General features: G+C 44.8%; 1 protein-coding gene across 3 annotated transcripts in view; it reads left to right on the top strand.

Annotated features, from left to right (window-relative positions):
* LAMB1 (laminin subunit beta 1) overlaps positions 1-22,307 on the top strand; it is a 76,984-nt gene that overhangs the window by 29,479 nt on the left and 25,198 nt on the right. For all 3 annotated transcript variants that reach the window (XM_069587918.1, XM_069587917.1, XM_069587919.1), the window contains exons 14-24: positions 9,461-9,596; positions 10,863-11,021; positions 12,278-12,405; positions 12,616-12,739; positions 13,168-13,372; positions 14,009-14,152; positions 14,522-14,753; positions 17,380-17,543; positions 18,757-18,981; positions 20,486-20,700; positions 21,425-21,521. In XM_069587918.1, the coding sequence (XP_069444019.1) occupies positions 9,461-9,596; positions 10,863-11,021; positions 12,278-12,405; positions 12,616-12,739; positions 13,168-13,372; positions 14,009-14,152; positions 14,522-14,753; positions 17,380-17,543; positions 18,757-18,981; positions 20,486-20,700; positions 21,425-21,521 (1,829 nt within the window). The remainder of the gene's footprint in view (positions 1-9,460; positions 9,597-10,862; positions 11,022-12,277; positions 12,406-12,615; positions 12,740-13,167; positions 13,373-14,008; positions 14,153-14,521; positions 14,754-17,379; positions 17,544-18,756; positions 18,982-20,485; positions 20,701-21,424; positions 21,522-22,307) is intronic.

Raw genomic sequence — 22,307 nt, 5'->3', positions numbered from 1 at the left:
TTCTGTTTTTTACTTTTTTTTTTTTTTTTTTTCTTTTTCATTTTTGGCCACACAGCTTATGGGATCTTAGTTCCCTGACCTGGGATTGAACCCAGGCCATAGCAGTGAAGATACTGAGTCCTAACCACTGGACCGCCAGGGAACTCCCTTATTATTTTTTAAATTATAAACACAGTACATGCCCATGGCTTAAAAAGATTCAGACAGCTCATACAGGTATCCTGCCTTTTTTCTCCACTGAGTTCCGTTGGCTTAAGATGCCACTGTTAGCAATTCCTTGTATGTCTCTAGAAAATAAAAATGGTGCTCAGAATACCTCTTAAAACTGACAATTTCTTTTCTCTCATTTCTTTTGAAATAACATGTTGGGTGTTATTTTTTAAATAGACAGTACAAAGAAATAAAAATTGTGCAGGATTTCCTACTTAGTTGTATAAACTTTTTTTATAAATCAAATTAATATGTGTATGTACATTACTCTGCAACTTGCTTTTTTAATCTAGAGATCTGTTTTTCATATCAGCATCAATTTATCTCCCTTTTTTTGTATTCTGTCATGTGATAGTGCTATGACTTATTTAATTATTATTATTATTTTAAATGTTGTAGAGACTTCCCTCGTGGTTCAGTGATTAAGGCTCTGCGCTTCCACAGCTGAGTGTGTGGGTTTGATCTCTGGTCAGGAACTAAGATTCCACATGCCACGTGGTGCATACCAAACAGAAATGTTGTGGTTAATATCCTTATGGATAATCTTGATGAATGTTTGTAGACAGGTCTATAGATTGGATTCCCAGTGATGGAACAGCTAAGTCAAAGTACATGTGTATTTTCTATTTTACTGGATGTCAGGTTGTTCTCCAGACAGATGGTACTAATCTGTTTTCTTCTCAACTGGTTACAAAGTACCGTTTTTCCCCCATCTCCACCAGCAACTGGTTTCATCAAATCTTCTATTTTTCCCCAATCTAAAAGACAAAAAGTGGAGTCCCATTTGATTTGTGTAAGGACTCTTTATTTTCTTCTTCACTATTTCTTTTCTTTTTTACAATTTTCAAGTACATTAATGAAAATTACATACAATAATTTTAGGGACTTAAATATGTTGGCATTACTTGAATCAATGAGATATGATACTCTCCCTGAAATGATCGAAATACACATTTTGGCGAGATGTTAAATTTGTGGGCGTTGGATTTATTACCTTTGAGTCAGAGAGAATTCTGGTCTCTGTGTGTTACTGGATCAGATTCAGAACATCTGGTAAAAATAGTGTAAGTGACTATTGGGAGGATAGACAGATGTTTCCTTGTGGCCTTGAATCTTGCCTGGGAGAATGTGCTGAGTTCACTGAGTAAGCCTCATGGATTCAAAAATTGACTCTCTAACAAGAAGTTTTCCCAACACTGTAGTAGTCTACTTGGGAAGGAAGGAGACTTTAGGCAGCAAGAACATGTTCAGTTTGGCCTCTGTAGTTGATCTGTTCTGTTCCAGATCATGTAGTAAACTCAGGACTGCATGTAGCCCTCAGAACTCAGGGTGAATGTCCGTTCTTAGAAAACCTCCAGAGGGGAGGAAGCAAGAATAATTCCATAAAAGCGTAAAGAGACCAACTGCTCCCTCTGTTAATGAACTCACTTCTGACTTTCCTTGGTGACTCCCAGAACACATGCTGATAAACCATTCCTTTAGTAACCAATTCCTCAATTCAAAGCTGTCATCACTGTGAAAATCCTTCTTAATTAGAGGAAAGCAGTGCACTTACTTTTCCAAATTATGTCCTAAACTCAGGAATGTCCTGTGTTCCTTGATGTCCTGTTCCTAATGTCCTGTCTGTCTCTTCCACACCATGCTTCCTGTCTCTAAATCCACCCCCACACAGCCCCTGGCCTACCCTTCCAGTCTCCTGCAAAACTGTATAAAACCCAGAATGTGCTAGTTTGTGAAGCAACACATTTCAGTCAAGTTTTGTTCTTGTCTTTTTTTATTGGAGTATAGTTGATTCACAGTGTCTTGTTAGTGTCTGCTGTAAAGTGAATCAGTTATACATATATCCTTTAGTGAAGCTTTTAAAGCGGGTAATTTGATCTTTCTAGGGTGATGGATGAGATAGCTGCCTTATCTTTTGGCATCATTAGGGGGGAAAAAAGAAACCTTAAGAAAGCCTCTAGTCTTGTGATTCTTCAGTATTTTGTAGTGAACCTGTTCATTTTAAAAATGTATTTATTTGGCTGCGCCAAGTCATATCTGTGGCATGTGGGATCTACTTCCCTGACTCAGGGATTGAACCCAGGCCCCTGCATTGAGGGTGAGGAGTCTTAGCCACCGGACCACCAGGAAAGTCCCTGTAGTGATCCTTTTCAAGGCTGTTTTTCCCCACAAAGACTTTAAGAGTATCACAGGGGTGATAGAGGCTCTGCCTTCTAAAGCATTTATTCTACTAGAATACTCAGTGCATAGCGGATACTCAGAGTTACACTTTCTGAATTGTTTTGTTATAAGCACTCAAATATCTTCCACCTGACAATATTACTTTGCTCTGCCTCAGACCCATGTTGAATAAACATTGATCGAGTCAAAGAATTTGAGAAACAAAAGATTTTTATGATATAAAAATTAAACTGCCTGGGAGAGGCAGTCTCTAAATCAATCCCAAACATTCCTTAGTTACTTTGGCCAGGGCCAGAGTAAGTGTAAAATCATGAAGTGGAAAAATGTTTTTTAATGTTTTTGTTTAATGAGCCGAATGACTTTTGGTAGAACAATAAAAGTGTAGTAATCCATGTCTATTATGTTGATAGCTGGTCTCAACTTTTGAATGTTTTAAAGTAAGATATGATTCGTTTAAATAATGTGACTCAAGCCAGGTTAATGACGTTTTGCCTAGTAGATAAGCCGCTTTAATGAATAAATAAGAGTGCATGCTGAGTAAATGCTACTTGCAAATGTTTAAAAACACTGAAAAATATAAATATCCTGGCAGCATCCTTTGTAATTATTTCATCAGTGTAGTTTAGGACTTTGGTATCTGGCTTGAAGCCCACCACTTTTTTGAAGACCTCTCCTTCCTAGGTTTAAGTCCCCCAGCCTTCCTCTGGTGTGAGAACATGTTACTTCTGCATCTGTATTAGCACTGATTCTGCTTTGTTATAGCTGCTTGTATTTAGAAGATCTCTTTGAACAGGGATCGTGTCTTACTTGTTTTTGCGTCTCCTTTTGTCCCCAGCATAGTGATACGTGCTCAGTAAATAAGAACTGGAATTTATTGTACTCTGAAAGCAGAGCATAAGTCAGTAGATATTTTCGTCAGTGTATTGAATGATCTCGATGTATTAATTAACCCTTTGTTAATTGCTCTGGCAGTCATAGAGAGGTTATAGAACACAGCTCCTACTCTTTAAGAAAGTATTCTATTGGGGGTGGGGATTGGTTGAGGGGGTGGAAAAGCTACTCTGGATAAAATGTAGATGCTGACTGCTCGTCACTGTGAAACCAATTCTTATTTGTAATCTGAGTTTTGGAGGAGATTTCAGTGTTGAACAGAGGAGTGGTTTTTGTCCTTTAATGTTTTTCTTTTGCTTAACTTCTTGGTAGTAAGGTTGAGATTGCACAGTGTTTTCCTTGCTCATCACTGTTTAAATGAGTTTTTCTTCTACTAGTCCTTAATTTCTACATTTATGAGAAATCTGTGTTTTTGAAAAATGATGTTTAAAAATTTTTATTTTATTAAAGTATAGTTGATTTACAATGTTGCATTAATTTCTGCTGTACAATATTTTCTTTCATGGGATATTATGGTGTATCCCAGGATACTGAATATAGTTCCCTGGGATACAGTACGACCTTGTTGTTTATCCATTTTATATGTAATAGTTTGCATCTGCTAATCCCAGACTCCCAAGGCATCCCTCCCCTGCCAACAGTGCAAGTGAGCAGGGAAGAGCCTCCCCAGAGCCTTCAGAGCCTTCAAATGTATGGTACTTTAGCCACATACATTTGACAACCACAAATCTGCTCTCTACATCTGAGAACCTGTTTCTGTTTCATAGATAGGTTCATTTGTGTCGTATTTTAGATTCCATGGGTGACGTCATATGATACTTGTCTTTCTGTCTGACCTACATCACTTAGTATGGGAATCTCTAGGTCCATCCATGTTGCTGCAAATGGGGTTATTTCACTCCTTTTATGGCTGAGTAGTGTTCCACTGTGTGTATATGTGTGTGTGTGTGTATATATACACACCGCATCTTCATTCGTCTGTCAGTAGATACTTAGGTTATTTCCATGTCTTGGCTATTATGAATAGTGCTGCTCTGAACCTAGAGGTGCATGTATCTTTTTGAATTACAGTTTGTCCAAGTATATTCCTAGGAACAGAATTGCTGGATCATGTAGCAGCTCTATTATAATTTGCTGAGGAATCTCCATACTGTTGTCCATACTGGCTGCACCAATTTCCATTCCTACCAACAGTGTAGGAGGGTTGCCTTTTGACAAATAATCTTGGGCTTTATCTTTTGAGGAAAAAATAGGGCTTTATTAGGTTTCTGTTGGTGCCGTAACAAATTAGCACCACCACTTAGTGGGCTAAAGCACCATACATTTATGCCCTTACAGTCTGCGTTTCCACCTGAAGGCTCTGGGGAGGCTCTTCCCTGCTCACTTGCACTGTTGGCAGAGTTCAGCTCCTCTTGGTTGCAGGATGCAGTTCCGTTTCCCTGCTGGCTGTCAGCTGAGGGCCATTCCCACCTTCTTGAGGCTGCCCACGTTCCTTGACTCATGACCCCTTTCTTTCACCTTCACAACCAGTGACGATGGGTCAGATCCTCCTCGTGGGACAGCTCTGACCTTCTTCTCTGCTTGTAAGGATTCATGTGATTCGCTTGGGCCCACCTGGGTAACCCAGGGTAATCTCCCATCTCAAGGTCCTTAAGCTTGGTCCCATCAGGAAAGTCTTTTGCACCGCATGAGGTAACATAGCCATAGAATCCAGGGGTGAGGACATGGAGGACATGGACATCTTTGCGAGCCATGGTTCTGCCTGCCACAGGCCCTGATTTATTCTGTTTTATGTCATTATTCTACCTAACTGGCCCAATGAATTGCATCTGTATCTAGTTGCAGATAAATTGGTGAAGGGAACTTGTATAATTATCAAGGGTATATTTCTATCGGAAATGATTTTTGCTTGAACACAAGAAAGAACAAGACACATAATAAATCTTTGTCTCCACTCTGGAGGAGGTGATATTTGAGCTTCCAGAGAAGGCACAGATGGGATGAGTGTGGCGTGGTCGAGACCCGGTCTGCCCTTGACCGTGTCTGCTCCCGTTCCCCCACTACCCCTCTTGGCTCCCCTTCTGTCTTCTCTGGGCCGGCTCTGTCCTGGTGTCCCCTCAGCTCCTCACTCAGATGAGCACTGTCTTTGCTCTTAGCTCTGGGTGGGCACTTCCTGCATTTTATTTTGCTATATTGGTCAATTGCTCTTTTTTGTTTATATCACCAATTAGAATGGAAGTTCTTTAGGACAGGGACAATATTTTTCTCCCCTTTTTCTTTCTCCATTGTGTTTTGAGGGAAATAATGGACTTAACAAGGAAGGAAGGATTGGTTCAGAAGAGAATTGACAGGTTTTCCCGGTGGTCCAGTGGTTAAGACTCCATGCTTCCATAGCAGGGAGCTCCGGTTTGATCCCTGTTCGGGGAGCTAAATCCCACATGCTGCGCAGTGAGCCAAAGAGAGAGAGCTGACAATGAACTGAAAGGGGAGAGTATCAACACCAGGAAGCACAGCTGCCAGGGCTAATATTTACTCAGTAAATATTTATTAAAGAGTATGAGGAGTGTGACTCGGCTAAAGCCAAGGACGGGCACCGGGAGGAAAAGCAGTTGTTTTCAGAGGAGAGGTTATAGAGGCTGCTGGAAGCCAGGTAGAGACACCATGACTTGGTAGAAGAAGAAACAGTGGTGGCGTTTTGTGTTGTGGGCTTTTGTGAAGTGATGAAGGTGGGGCTCTGGGAAGACTGGTTTGGTTGTGTAAAATGATGGACTGGGCAGGGGAGAGAGAGGAGCTGGAGAGGTCAACTTGGGAGGTGAACAGAGTGACAGGTGTGGAACGAGGACATAGGGTACTAGGGTAGCCACATTGACAAGAGGAAATGTCTGAGTCGAGAACCATCTTGAAATAACATGTGTTGTAGTAAGGATAAAGGAAAGGGAAGATTATGTCTCACCTACATCAGAATTTTTTTTTCATTGAAATATAGTTGATTTACAGTATTGTGTTAATTTGTGCTGTATAGCAAAGTGATTGTTATACACACCTACAGTCTTTTACGTTATGGTTTATCACGGGATATTGAATCTAGTTCCCTTTTCTATACAGTAAGACCTTGTTGTTAGCCCATTCATGTAACAGTTTGCATCGACTACTGCAAATCCCCAATCCATCCTACCCCACCCAACCTCCCCTCGGTAACCATACGTCTGTTCAACAACAGAGAGGAACTTTAAATCTGCTGATAGAAATAGCAGAGCTGAAGTTGGTTGAGTGAGGTGACAAATAGTTTGGGACAATATGAATTAGAGGTGACAGCTGGACTAATGGAAATGCCCCATGCATGACTGAAGGTGTGCAACCAGGGCAAAGCTCTGAGGAGGCGAGGGCCACCTGCGTGGGGGCAGGTAAGGCACCGAAGGAGTAAGTGTTGAATGGGAGCCACACCTACTGGCAACAAGAGTTCAAGTGTACAGACACGGGCGTGTGGTTGCGGGGCTGGCATGAGGGGAATTCCCTTCACAAGGTCAGGTTCTCAGGAGCTGCTGCTTCTTTAGAATTGTGCTGCAGATAAAAGTACTTCGGGAGGGTGCCCACCTCTCTTTCCTTACCTTCATTAGCTTGTTCTCTAGTGGTGGATAGCATAGGAAGGATTTGTGTGTTTTCTTCTTGGGTGGTTCATGTTTGAGACATTTGTTCCCTCAGTAAACATCTGCTGGAAGGAAGGGATTTTCTTTTGTCCGTATGATGTCATGTCTGATGCCTGAATTTTGGAAAATGGGTGTTGTTGGTTGGATTATGTTGAAAGAGGGTTAGATCCTAACTGGAGCAAGCTTTCTTCCTCTCTGGGAATAGATTTAAAGTAACAATTCCAAATCGCATCTTGATTTTAATGAAGTAAAGATGGAGACATGTAATTCAGGGTTGTTTTTTTTTTTCTTTTGTTTTTTTAATTGAAGTATATTTGAGTTACAATGTTTTAAGTGTACTGCAAAATGATCCATACATATATATATATATATATTCTGTTTCAGATTCTTTTCCATTATAGGCTATTACAAGATAGTGAATATAGTTCCCTGTGATATAGGTTCTTGTTTACCTATTTTATATATAGTAGAGAGTCAGATACGACTGAGCGACTCCACTTTCACTTTTCACTTTCATGCATTGGAGAAGGAAATGGCAACCCACTCCAGTGTTCTTGCCTGGAGAATCCCAGGGACGGCGGAGCCTGGTGGGCTGCCGCCTATGGGGTCACACAGAGTCGGACACGACTGAAGTGACTTAGCAGCAGCAGAATGTGTATCTGTCAATCCCAGACTCCTAATTTATCCGTTCCCCTCCTCTTTCCCCTTTGGTGACCATAAGTTTGCTTTCTGTGTAATTCAGTTTTATCTTGTACACAAAATCCTGTTATCAGGGAAAAGGCAGACAAACATAGGCTGAAGACCAAATGAGTATGTTACAGTTGAGGCCTTCATTACCTAAATAATGACCAATAACATAAAAGCACTGTTTCCATTAAATAGTATTTTTCTTTTTTAAATTCAGAACACCTATCTTTCATGCATTTATTTCTTGAACCAGTGTTTGGCTGGGTCTGTGTGCTGAGCACTGGGCCAGCTGGGGGATCGGGCAGCATAACTGAGGTGAGTCAGGCACAGTCCAGGCCTTCAAGGAATTTCCTGTCAACTCAGGGGTTATGTAGGTCTATCAATAATTGTACAACAAGAAAGAAAGTAATAAATGTCTTAGTACAAAGCACAAACAATTGAGGCCTCAGAATGCACCATTTGAGAACAGAAGAGGGAGGGAACCAAAAAGCCTTCAGGAAAGGATGATGGTTGAAAACAGGAGAATTTGAAGACATGGTGCATCAAATGTAATGAGCCCTTACTTCACCACCAGCTTAGTTGTTGAAGTGGCAAATATATGGTTTCTCCTGCAAGGAGGTGATGGCGTGAAGGAGAAGGTGGTTCCTTCTATGGGATGGGGAGTGATAGGAAACATGATGTGTGAGCTGAATCTTGAGAGAAGAGTGAGTGGGTCTTTGCTGGGTAAATGAGGGAGCAGGACACTCCAGGCTGCAGGAACAGGAGAAACAAAGGGACAGGGTCATGCGTCCCCAGCGCCCTGGAGAAACTCAGTCGCTCAGTGAGGTGGGAGAGGTGAGGAGAAGCCAGAAAGGGAGAGAAGGGCAGGGGACAGCGGGGCCTGGCGCACTGCCCCAAGGCCATCGTGCCTGGCAGTGTTATGGTTAATGCATCTCAGAAAGGTCATTTGGGCAGCTCTGGGGAAGGTGGAAGTTCTGCTTGAAAGTTGGAAGACTGGCAATAAGGATACCAGTTAGAAGACTTTAACTGCTTTTACCATGAATGAGGGAGGGAAGAAAGGCATAGCCTAGTCAGTGGGAAGTGGGGAGAGACACCCAAGATGCTAGGAGGAGCTGTCATAGAATTTGGCCCTTGACTGGCTACAAAGAGGGAATCTAGAGGATACCTTCTGATTTCTGGCATGGCTGACGCAGTGGTGGGTGGTGTCTTCTCCCAAGGCAGGGATTGGGTGCTGCCCTCTTGGATCCGTGATTAGCCTCTGGGACCACTGAGTTGGAGCTGTCCTTCTGAAAACTGGGTATTTAGATGTCAGGCCCAGGAAAGGGGTTGTATTTGCCAAAGACATATGTTCTTGCCAATGTAAGAACAAATGTGATAGCTACAGAAACACCGCCAAGGCACTATGGAGCAAGGTAGAGCACAGTGGAGAGAAACTGACAGGCCAGGTTACTGAGACCTTTCAACCTCAGGTGCTGTGCTTGGTTACTCAATTGTGTACGACTCTTTGTGACCCTATGGACTGTAGCCTACTAGGCAGCTCTGTCCATGGGGACTCTCCAGGCAAGAATACTGGAGTGGGTTGCCATGCCCTCCTCCAGGGGATCAAACCCAGGTCTCCCGCATTGTAGGCAGATTCTTTACCATCTGAGCCACAGGGAAGCTCAGGAGTTTGGGATTAATTGGTAGGCAATGTTTTTTTCATGTACTTACTTTCAGAATGGAGTAAGAATACCCTCCTGAGTATTTCACCCCATTTACCGTTTAATGGCAAACATGGATCTGCTTCCAATGGATTCACTGATGGATGTGGTGAGCACTGCTGACCCTCTCTGCTTCCTTGCCAGTTGCTCTGCAGAGTCGGGCCAGTGCCTGTGCCGACCCCACATGATCGGACGTCAGTGCAGCGAAGTGGAATCTGGCTACTACTTCACCACCTTGGATCACTACATCTATGAAGCAGAAGAAGCCAACTTCGGGCCTGTAAGTAGGGGTGTGTTTGCCAGGTGGGTAAAGCAGAGTGAGGGGCGGGGCAGTAATGTGATATACACGTTTTGTAAAGAGACTAGGTAAGGAGCATCTTACCAGTGAGCATGAAGGAAGGATCAGGACCAGGCCTTCTTGAGAATAGTCCTATTTAAAACTAGGTAAATCCATCACTCAGAAAGACTTCAAAACATGCAGTAATAAGGCTATTGGTATTTTTAAGGGAGTTGGTTTTTTTTTTTTTTTTTTTCTATTCTCTACTGACACTCCAAAGTTATTGAGCTAGTATAGTTAACATTCAGAGTATATTGTTTCAGTTTTCTATTGCTGTATAGCAGCTATCCCGAAAGTTAGTGGCTTAAAATACATGTCTGGCGCTTCAGCTGGGGTGGCAGAAAGAGCTGAAGCTTGGCTGAGCACCGTTCTCCAAACAGCTGTCTTGAGCTTTTTCATGGCATGAAGAGTAGTGAGACTTCTTCCATGACATCTGGCTTCCAAGAAGGAGGAAACAGAAACTGCCAGGTCTCTTAAGGTCAGGGCTAAGAAGACCCAAAAGGTCATTTTTTCACATTTTGCTGGTCACAAGTCACAAGGCCAGACCAGATTCAATGGCAGGGGAACATGGTTTTCACCTCTAGATGGTGAAGCCACAACACGTTCATTATAGGTGAGGACAGACTTCATCTTTGGAGGTGACTAATCACAGGTATTATATGTAATCCTGTAAACACACTCAAAGTTACCCTTGAGTTAAGCAACTCACATTGATCCATTCTCAATCTCATTGACCATCAGAATTCACTAATCAGTAGTGAACATTCACGACTGTATCACATTTCCTCATTTGTACCTGGAGCTTGAAAGAAATGCCAATGAGGATGACAGAAATACACCCATAGATACTGGGCTAGCCTTGCAGAAATGCAGAACACACCTGGTCACTCCTAGGCTTGCTCATAACAGCATTTGGGATGTTCTCTTTCCTTCCTTCATGCTCATTCCCCTGGTTGTATCATAGAAGGTATATCCTAAGCCTTAATCCCATCTCCAATGTCTCAAGACTACCTCAATCTAAAAACTAAAAAGAAACCAATTACCTGTTTATATTCCAAAAAATTATAGAATCTACTGGGAAAATGTGGCTGCAAAAAATATAGGTTTCATATCTACAGGTTTGGACCTTTGGGTGCCTTCAGATTTCTTTGACTGTTAGCATCAAATTCCATTTCAAGTAAAGCATCACTCCTGTCCCCTCGTCCTTAGGGGGTCAGCATAGTGGAACGGCAGTATATCCAGGACCGGATTCCTTCCTGGACTGGAGCGGGCTTTGTCCGAGTGCCTGAAGGGGCGTACTTGGAGTTCTTCATCGACAACATACCATATTCTATGGAGTATGACATCCTAATTCGCTATGAGCCACAGGTAACCCCTCATTGGACTAATGGGGATTGGGGGATACTGGTAAAAGTTTTTCTTCTAAGGGACACTGTGTCTTTGTGAAATGTGCAGACTGCCTTGGAATAGAGGAAACTCCCTGACTTTCTATCTTCCTCAAAAGTAAAAATATACATTTTTCTTAAATTCGGTTTCACAAACATTTAGTGATCTCTTGTTAAGCACTTAGTCTTGCTTAGAACGGAGGTGGTGATGAGAATGTGCAGGGTCCTCTTCTTGCCCTCATGGCCTGCCCTGCCCGGGGATGGACACGTGTCCCTAACTGGCCTCAAAGGTGGAAAGTGTAAGAGCAGAGAGACAAGCAGTGCTGCAAGATGCGAGGTTCATACCAGCCCAGGGGCTGCCAGGACGTTTCCTAAAGAGTCAGTTGTAGGTCTTAAGATGGAGACAGAGTTTTGACACATGAACAGCAGGCAGAGGGGTGGTTGGAGTGTCCTTCCACATAGTAAGGGTGGTTGGAGAGGCTGTTAGGAGAAATGCTGGGATCAGTAAATGAACCTGGAGTCTATATGAACAGGAAGCTTTTGAAGGGTTTTGGGCAGGGGATTGTCATTATCTAAGCTGTGGGTTTGGGGTTTTTTTAAAATTTTAATCTTCTTAATTTTTGCTTTTAAGTCAGAGAAAGATAGATAATCATATGATACCATTTATATGGGGAATCTAAAATATGGCACAAATGAACTTATTTACACAACAGAAATAGACTCACAGAGAAAACAAATTTATGATTACCAAAGGGGAAAGGGAGGAGGGATAAATTAGAAGTTTTGGATTAACAGAGGCACACTGCTCTATATGGAACACTGAAACAATATAGCACAGGGAACTATAGTCAATATCTTGTAATAACCTGTAACAGAAAAGAATCTGAAAAGATAGATATGTGTGTATGTATAACTGAATCTCTCTGTTGTATCCCTGAAACTAACACAACATTGTGAATCAACTATACCTTAATAAAAGATCATAATAATAAGGTGTGTTTTAAGGTGGATGGAAAGGGATGCTGGGAGAGGCAAGGAGAGCTGTGGGAGGCTGTTTCAGTGTCCAGGTGAGAAGAGATTTGGGCTGAAACTGGGGTAACAGCCAAGAGCATGGTAAGAGGGAAGGGAAATGCAAGCGAGTGTTTCCCATTTAAACTTGGCAAAAGGTGGCTGGAGACTTCCAAACAGGCAGCAGCAGGCCAGCGAGTCATCCTTCTGATCCTCTGCTTCTTACTCTAGCTCCCCGACCACTGGGAGAAAGCTGTCATCACGGTGCAGCGGCCCGGCAAGATTCCAGCCAGCAGCCGGTGTGGAAACACTGTTCCCGATGATGACAACCAGGTGGTGTCCCTGTCACCTGGCTCTAGGTCAGTGTGGCAGCGGTTTGCAGCTCAGTAGAACCAAATGCAAATTAATTATTTTGCTGGTGTCTCACTTTGTGAGTTGTACAGTAACCATTTCAGAGCCAAAACCAGACACAGACTATTCCTTCCTTTGGGATCTACGGGGAGCGTTAATAGATTGCATGCTTAAAGGTTGACCTTTGGTTGTTATTTTTCTTTTCTGTTTTGGGGCAGGTACGTGGTCCTCCCCCGCCCCGTGTGCTTCGAGAAAGGTGTGAACTACACAGTGCGGTTAGAACTGCCGCAGTACACCTCCTCGGACAGCGGTGTGGACAGCCCCTACACCCTGATTGATTCCGTAAGTGGAGGTCATTTCCGATGCAAGCAGGGAGGACTGGGCAGACACTGTGCATCTGCTTCCTAGGGGGCTTTGTGGAGGATCATGCTGAGAGGTGAGGCAGAGTTTTTCCTGCCTCCAAGGTTACTTTGCTTGTAACTCCACCCTCTGGAAGACTCTACTCAAGGTGATCCTTCCTGAAAATAGGAAGTGTCTGAACAATGACATTTCAAAACCCATCAAACTATGTAAGGGGTATCTATACTTTTTCTGGCAAGAATGTTTTAAGAATGAGAAGATTTCCACTTGATGCCATGAGTCTGGGTTTTTTATTTCCTTTTCTTTTCAAGAGTCAAAGAAGCACTTGGGGGTTTTTTTTTGTGTTGATTTGCGTTAATTGGTGACCCCAGACAGCCACCTAAGAACAGTGTGTTCTGGTTTCTTCCTAGCTTGTTCTCATGCCATTCTGTAAGTCACTGGACATCTTCACTGTGGGAGGCTCAGGAGATGGGGTGATCACCAACAGCGCCTGGGAAACCTTTCAGAGATACCGATGTCTAGAGAACAGCAGGAGCGTTGTGAAGACGCCGATGACTGATGTTTGCAGAAACATCATCTTTAGCATTTCTGCCCTGTTGCACCAGACAGGCCTGGGTAGGTATCACTGCTGCTGCCTCTGCCCCTTCTTTCTCAAAAGTTCCAAGCACACTTGGCATCGTGAGATACATTGGCAGGCGTGTCCGATAGTTCTGTGTTAGGCATACAGCACAAAGGAAATAGTGTCTCAACTGCAGTTTATGTTTGTTTTTTTAAGACTGTGTTAGTGATAAAGCACCTCTTGACAGTGGACTCAGTCATCAAGAAATACACAAAAAATAGGAGACGAGGGAAAGGTCCCTGAGACTTGCCATATGCAGGGCAGGAAGTTGGAATGAAATCAGAGGAGCATCCCATAACTGAAATTGATGTTTTGCTCTCGAAAGGTCACTGGCCTTTTGTTGATGATCCTATGATATTTGAGCTTTGAAGGCAAAGAGGGAAAACATTAGTGACCTCCTTCCTAGAAAAACTTCTTTTATCTGTCAGCTTGCTCCTGCTGCTTCCCTCACACCCCTCTGAGGGAAGATAAATGCTTTAAATGGGAATTCTGAATGAGCCGAGATACCCACGAGGGGTCAGGGAAGAATCCGAGCAAAAGGACGGGCCAGAGCCGGGTGGGATGTGCTGGGCTTGTCGCCGTGGCAGGCGTGGCTGCCCTGGGCCACGGGCTCTTGCCTGTCTTCTCTGCAGCTTGTAAGTGCGACCCTCAGGGCTCCTTAAGTTCCGTCTGCGACCCCAACGGAGGCCAGTGTCAGTGCCGGGCGAGCGTGGCGGGGAGAGCGTGCGACAGATGTGCTCCTGGCACCTTTGGCTTTGGGCCCAGCGGATGCAAACGTAAGTTGATCAGAAGAACTGTAACATACTCATTCACATCATAAGTCATGCAGCTTCAGAAGGCGTGCTGCACTCTGGAAATTGATCACTGAGGCCCATGAGCGTTCTACACCGAGAGGAGGGGGCCAGCCTGTGTAAGAGATCACAGAGGCCCATGAGCATTCTACACCGAGAGGAGGGGGCCAGCCTGTGTAAGAGATCACAGAGGCCCATGAGCGTTCTACACCGAGAGGAGGGGGCCAGCCTGTGTAAGAGATCACAGAGGCCCATGAGCATTCTATGCCGAAAGGAGGGGGCCAGCCTGTGTAAGAGATGTATTTGCATTTAACCAGTTTCTCAACGTGGCCCCTTGGTTGCCTATTTCTTCAGCTTGTGACTGCCATCTGCAAGGATCTGTCAATGCTTTCTGCGACCCCATCACTGGCCAGTGCCACTGCTTCCAGGGGGTGTACACGAGGCAATGTGACCGGTGCTTACCCGGGTTCTGGGGCTTTCCAAGTTGCCAGCCCTGCCAGTGCAACGGCCACGCCGATGACTGCGACTCAGAGACAGGGGAGTGCTTGAGCTGCCAGGACTACACCACAGGGCACAACTGTGAGAGGTATGTGCCGCCTCTTGAAAGGAAAGAACAAGGTTGTTTTTGACTGAGCAAACAGCATCTTAGACAAACCACAGAACGAATCTCTACTAGGCTCCAGGTTGCTCATTCATTCCTAATCCCCTTGGTATTTTCTAGGAACTCATTCATTTATCTAGCACAGATTCAGTTTACACTTTCTGTGTGCCAGGCATTGTTTGAGGGCAGGGGGAGATACAACAGAGAACAAAACTGGCAGGAATCTGCCCTCTTGAAAAGTCCTTCCAGGCTATACAGCAATCATCTCTTTGGCTTGGCCAATTCTGGCCTAGGGTGAGAGTTGTGAAATGTTAATTCCTAATTTGGGTCAAAGGAGAAACCAAATCCAAACGGGGATTAGCCACTTTAACGGCTTTGTTGATCACAACGTTTAATGCAGCTAGCGTTTCCAGGAGCCCATGTGAAATGTGCACAAGTAGATGTGTTCCCCAGTTAGCAGATGTTAATTGAACAATTATTATGGATGTAGTGCGGTGCACCAGGGACAGGAAGAATGGGACACAGAATATGCCTCTAATCACGTTACAGCCCAGCTCAGTAGGTAAGAAACAGTCTATGAAAAAATTACATCCTGACTTACATCATTCATTACTAATTAAAAAAGGCAGACATGCTCTTAGAATCTGCTGTTGGGAATACTAGTCTCCACCTTTCAAGTCAATAAACCTCTGCTGATATCCACACTCTATGGGACTTTTGTTTTTAGAAAAATATTCAGCAAATGCTTCAGTTAGTGCAAAAGTTGCTCATCAGATGAAAGAAGTTTTTAGTGAAAATTGAATATGTGATTACAGCATGAGGATGTGCAAGGCAGCAAATACATGGCTCTTGGTTGTATGCTGGATGCTATTCAAGAATTTGGAGAGTTCCGTGACTACTGCTTAGAGTAAAAGTCAAGTGTTTCCAACCACAAGATTATGCTGTAGAAAGATAGGAGGCAGTTAGACAAGATTGAAAGGAACAGATTAATGTAATGGTATCATTTTTTGTTCTCTGCATTTGATTTTTCATTACCATTGTTTCAGTGGACATGGAGAATAAATTCAAGACAGACAGATGAGAAAATCAGATGAAAAGGGTGAAGAAGGTGGGGAACACTGGTCAGCAGAGGTGGCTGTCCACAAGGCCGATGTGAAATCATATTTCTAAAGCGTTCTGGATGCTTGCAGGAGAACTCAAAAGGGTGTAGGAGGAGGAAGGGTTTTCAGCCCTAGTTTGATGACAGAATTTCACTGAAGTATTTCAGATGCCGCTATTTAGTTTGAGCTGCTTTCCCATTCTCTTCATCTTCTCGAGATGATCAACTCCAGTCCTGTGATTTTAAGAAGCTCTGGACTCAGATTACTGCCAAGGGGGTTAGAGAAGGAGGAGGCAGGAAGTGAACACTCAGTTTCTATCATGATGTGTTTGGACGTATTGCGCCTAGAAAAGCCTTACAGGAAATTTTCTCAAACTGTTGGCACAGAATTGCTTCATTCCTGTTGATTTTCCAGCATGTAATTGGGACATATGTTCTTGTATTGTGTCTGTGTCTAATTAAATAGAAGGTTAATGCCCTCTGAACAACTCTCCCCTTCTATTTCTTCATCCTTCCCCACTCCCCATTTAAAATAATCCTCTGCCTCAAAAGGAGAAAAAAGAAAAACAAACTGAATTAGAAGTTCCAGGCCCAGTTCTGCTCCTGACCTGCTCTATCTTGGGTGATTTAGCTCACCTCTCTGAGTATCCAACTTCAAGATAGTAGGATAACTAAGTTGGGTTAGTTGATATCCAAACTTCCTTCAAGCTCTTATGCTATAGGAATTTTAAAACGTAACTTAATTATCAGTCATGTTGAAAAGCACCTTGGCATACTAAAAGAATTCCTTGCTGAAAGTTGGGAGGCTGAATCCAAATTGTGGCTTATTACTATTTGTTTGAGCTTTGCAAATCATTTCAGCTCCATGGCTGCCTTATCTGTAAGGCAGGGAGGTGGGACCTGTTGGGTCTGGGAACTGATAAATACCATGTCTCATCCCTGAGAGACAGACACAAGGGGCATGCGTCTGGAGAGCATCCTTCTCTACCTTTACTGGTAAAGGCTGGATTGTAGAACAAGCCACCATGGGCTTACTGACACATCACCCCGCCCAGGCATGGGCAGAGACCGACAACCACAAGCTCTCTTTCTCCCAAACACCTTAATGCACAGAAGGAACTGACCAGAATGCCCAGGACAGGCAGCTGTTAGGATGATAGCATGCACTTGGGGAGAGATGCCTCTTTAGGGAGGAGTGAATGAGAGTCCAGGTGAGGCCAGGGGTGTAACTCTAATGCAGTGGTCCTGCTGTGGGATCCCCAGACCAGTGGCAGCAGCATCACCTCCTAAATCAGGAGAGGGAACCCAGCAATCTGTGTTTAAAAGCCTTCCAGGGAATTCTAATTGAAAGTAGTGTTTAAGCCACTGCTCTACTGAAAAGTCCTTCATGTGGAAACATGAGGAATCAGGAATGATGTTCCTAAACAGAGAACATGGTTTCTTAGACTTTTTCTTGTAACCTATGTCTTATCACTGCACTTCATGAGCTTCTCTCTCCTGGAACTGATACAGGTGCTTGGCTGGTTACTACGGAGACCCCATCATTGGGTCAGGAGACCACTGCCGACCTTGTCCTTGCCCAGATGGTCCCGAGAGCGGACGCCAGTTTGCCAGTAGCTGCTATCAAGACCCTGTTTCCTTACAGCTTGCCTGTGTCTGTAATCCTGGATACATTGGTAAGTGAGGTGCAGACTTTCAGAGGAAAAGATGTGTCTTCATGAGGTTAGTGGTTAAGAAAGAAGAAAAGCTGAAGAGTGAGCCAATTTAATTGCTTGTTTTTAAAAAAATCTTTATTTAAAAGTGAAGGGAATCTGAAATGTAAAAGATGTGCTTTTCCTGTTTGGTATGTGGGATAGTCTTGATTCTCATGTCTCTGATAAAAATGTTATAATACAGAGCACAATAACAAGTTCATTTAAAGTCCGTGTAAAGTCCAATGTTCTTAACCAGTTCTGTTCCTAACCAGCAGAAAGATTAATTTATATTTCACTTCTTCCTTTCCTTATCCAACGCCTAGTAGGAGAGTCTCAAAAACTAAAGTAGCCAAATAGTGGGGAGAATGAAGAAAAGAATACCATGTACGAGTCCCAGACAACAGAATTGATCAAAGCTAGAAGTATTATTACTTGCTGTACTCACATTATCGGCCAGCATTCATGGAGTGTAGCAAGTTGTACATACAGACTCCCTTTATTTCATCCTTGATGCCACTGTTTCAGATACTCCTTATGCTTATACACAGCTCAGCCAATTTGCACTTTTTAGGATTTTTTAAAATTTACTGAAGTATAGTTGATTTACAATGTTGTTTATTTCCACTGTGCAACAAAGTGACTCAGTTATACATATATTTATCCGTTTTCCTGTTCTTTTCCATGTGGTTTATCCCAGGCAATTGAATATAGTTCCCTGTGCTATACAGTAGGAACTTGTTTACTCTTCGAAATCTCTTAAGAAGGGAAATTGGTCGTCACAAAGGGCCCCATTTTTCAGGTTGCTCAGAGAGGAACCAGAGTTTTTCAATGAATATAATCCTTGGGTTAAGATTTAACATCAAGCTAAGCTTTTTGCTGTGAAACCATTATTTCGCTCCTGATCTGTCCATCCCTGTGTAATGAGGAGCTGAGTCCATGGGTCGGAACTCTCCTAACTGTCCCTCCCCGACCATGACCGCAGAGCCAAGGCTGAAGCACCACCACTGCAAAGAGCCTGCTGCCTTTCATGACTGACAGCCCGTTCCCTGAAAGCGTGGCCAGCCTTGGCCCCGTAACTAGCGCCCTGGGGATCCAGGCACCACCTGGGTGGGCTCTCTGGTTGGCAGGAATGTCAGGGGACCAGATCTTGCAGTCAGCAAGCCAAAGGCCCCATGCTGGTTTTATTGGACAACAGGCTCCAGATGTGACGAGTGTGCCTCAGGCTTCTTTGGCAATCCCTCAGCTGTGGGGGGGACATGTCAGCCCTGCCAGTGCCACCACAACATCGACACAGCGGACCCGGAAGCCTGCGACAAGGAGACCGGGAGGTGCCTCAAGTGCCTGTACCATACGGAGGGGGAGCGCTGCCAGCTCTGCCGGTTTGGATACTATGGCGACGCGCTCCGCCAGGACTGCCGCAGTAAGATGCACACGCCCTCTGCCCCATCCTTAGAATGACTTCCACCCTCCTGCTCCTCCTCCCCTACCTCCTTCTTGGGGGATTTTATTCTTAGGGGATTTATCTCATCTGTGTTAGTCGTTCAATTCATGTCTGACTCTTTGTGACCCCTTGGACTGTAGCCCACCAGGCTCCTCTGTCTATGGAATTCTCCAGGCAAGAATACTGGAATGGGTTTGCCATTCCCTTCTCCAGGGGATCTTCCCGACCTAGGGATCAAACCCATTGTCTCCTGCACTGCAGGCAGATTCTTTACTGACTGAGCTACCAGGGAAGCCCATTATCTCATCAGGTAAAACACTTCTTCAGAAAGAGAAAATTTCATTAGGCACAAGAGAAAGTTAAGGATGATTTTTTTTTTAACAGCCGCGTTCTTGGCCCTGAAGTGTTGAGCTATGGCTCAGCACCTGAGAAGGAACCATAAGCTGTGCCACTGTCCCCATGATAAATGCCATCGACAGAGTGAACTGATTTTTTAAAAATTGAAAACAGTTTTGTTAAAATAAGCACAGTGCATCCTTGCATTGCATAAACGTCTGACATATGCAGGTCGATTTTCTTAGTAAGCAGCTCAGCTATCTGAGGCTGGATATGCCTTTGTGCTCACCAGCAGCCAGCGCCACATGCCTCCGACCAGGGTGGCCGGGCAGCCTCTGGACTGGCCCAACAGCAGGCGCAGAGCTCCTCACTGCCCCAGACCTGCACTGCCCTCCACACCAGGCCCGAGGGAGGAAGCCGCAGACACACTCTGCATAGGTCTAGAGTGGATTGAGTTTATGCTCTGCCATGGACTTGTTGATAACTGCATCCTAAATACACACTTTGGTCTACCCTTTTGTCAGTGATGGATAGAGCCTTCCAGCTTAAGGAAAAGAAAGAAGTAACATCCCTGAAGTATCTCTTTCAGAACTCGTTATTTCTCTCTTATCGCGAGATCAGTCAGCATTTCCTGCTGTGCCTGCACGGCCCCCAGGCCCTGTCTTTGTTGATACAAACACGTGCGGAATGTTGAGGAGCAGCAGGGCTGGATTTCTTCAAGCCTTCCTAGTTTAAAGGGCTGTACCTGCCATGGCTCACACAGCTGTGACTGCTGTTTCCTGCCAAGAGTTTGAAATCATTAGGTATCTCTGCTCCCACAGCCTGGTTTTTATTTCCAGTAAAATCCTCAATCTTACAATGATTCACCAGCCACTTATTAAATCAAGTATTTTTGAAAATACATGCCAGCCATTTTGCATGTCTGCCTGGGAAATGTCAGAGCTGTGTGGAACATCATAAGATGAAGAACCACAGGTTTAGAATTTTTTTTTTAATCCCCTCCATTCCTTTCTCTTCTTGTTTGCATTCCCAGGTTGAAATCTAGAGAGAGAAATGGTCGTTGTTTGATGTAGCTGACTTCCGCACTATCTGTGTATTTTCTGAGTGGGCCTTTGTAAGTGCATCTGACCAGGTTGTTCTTTTTCAGAGTGTGTCTGCAATTACCTGGGCACGGTGCAAGAGCACTGTAACGGTTCTGATTGCCAGTGCGACAAAACCACCGGGCAGTGCCTCTGCCTCCCGAACGTGATCGGCCAGAACTGTGACCGCTGTGCGCCCAACACCTGGCAACTGGCCAGTGGGACGGGGTGCGACCCGTGCAGCTGCGATGCTGCTCATTCCTTCGGGCCGTCCTGTAATGAGGTGAGGCACTGTCGCCCAGGGCAGCCATCATAGCATAAGGAAAGAGGACTTTGGGTCCACATGACAGCTCTTCGGTGGCTGGGCCCCAGTTAGAGAAAGGCACCCCTCCTTGTGGTCACAGCCTTGCACCAGGACACACAGCTTGGCCCACACAGCACAGACTGGATATCTGCCCTCACTTGCCCCCGTGGGCTGGGACAACGTAAAGTAATGTGCATAGAGTCCCCACTGGATACCACTGGGGCACAGCAGCCTAGGACCCCAGCAGCGGGAGCAGGGGCCGGGCAGCTCACTTTCAAACGGACTGGGGGGCCGGGAGGGGGGTGCATTTTTTCCAATACCTGGCTGCTGAATCAGACTTTTTTTTCTTAGCCACACAGCCTGAAATGGGCCACATCACAATAGCCAACATTGTAGAAAGTTCTCCTATTCCCTGACACACACAGAACGGTGTGTCACACACAGCCACAAGTGGTCCAGGCTTGTGAGTGACGTATGAGGATACGAGTGAGGAAACATGTCCACAAAAGGGAACATGCTCTGGGCCTTCCCAGCCCCACTTACAGAGGAGCGGTTAGGAGATGCCAGCCTGGGGCCCTTAGCACCCGCGATCGGGGTGAGGTTCCCTGTTCTCGGTCAGGTCGGGTGCAAGGTCTTCTCAGGCAGGCCGTTAGGTCTCCCGGCCTTGCAGCTGATCTGACAGCTGATCTGTCTTTGGCCTCAGTTCACAGGGCAGTGCCACTGCATGCCTGGCTTCGGAGGCCGCACCTGCAGCGAGTGCCAGGAGCTCTTCTGGGGGGACCCCAGCGTGGAGTGCCGAGGTGAGCGTGGGCGCCGGACTCGCGCACAGATGGGCCAGGTGTTTGTGGGAGCTTTCTGTCCGGTACTGCACAAATGAACTTGTCTATAAGAACTAGGCTGGATTACAAAAGAAGTGCAAGCTCATTGTCTGACAACCACAAACCCCGGAGCCTGTCTAGCCCTGGAGACATGGAGGTGGTAAAAGCGGACCTGCTGACGGCTGGCTTTGCTCCCCAGGGCAGAGGTTTGTCTGCCTCAGCACAGACAAGCATACATACACACCCCAGACACACAGAATGGCTTTAGTTTTTACTTTTTTTTTAAATTGAAGCATAGTTGATTTCCTTGGTGACTCAGACGATAAAGCGTCTGCCTGCAATGCAGGAGACCCAGGTTCCATCCCTGGGTCGGGAGCATCCCCTGGAGCAGGGCATGGCAACCTACTCCAGTATACTTGCCTAGAGAATCCCTTGGACAGAGGAGCCTGGTAGTTGCTTGATGTAGCTCACTTTCACAACCATGGGGTTGCAAAGAGTCGGACACAGAGCCATGAACACATAGTTGATTGACAATATTTCAGATGTACATCATAGTGAGTCAGTTATATACATGTATTTCCCAGATTCTTCTCCCTTAGATGTTATTACAAGATACCGAATATAGTTCTGTGCTGTACATAGGTCTTTGTCGTTTTTCTGTTTCACATATAGTGGTGCGTATGTGTTAATCCCAACCTCGTAATTTATCCCTTCCCCAGCCACCTTTCCCTTTCATAACCATAAGCTTCTTTTCTGTGTCTGCAGGTC

This window comes from Ovis canadensis, chromosome 4 (genome assembly GCF_042477335.2).
Source record: "Ovis canadensis isolate MfBH-ARS-UI-01 breed Bighorn chromosome 4, ARS-UI_OviCan_v2, whole genome shotgun sequence".
In the NCBI taxonomy this organism is placed as follows: Eukaryota; Metazoa; Chordata; class Mammalia; order Artiodactyla; family Bovidae; genus Ovis; species Ovis canadensis.
Note: the sequence above shows the minus strand (reverse complement) of the source record. Positions and strands in the feature narration are given on the sequence as shown.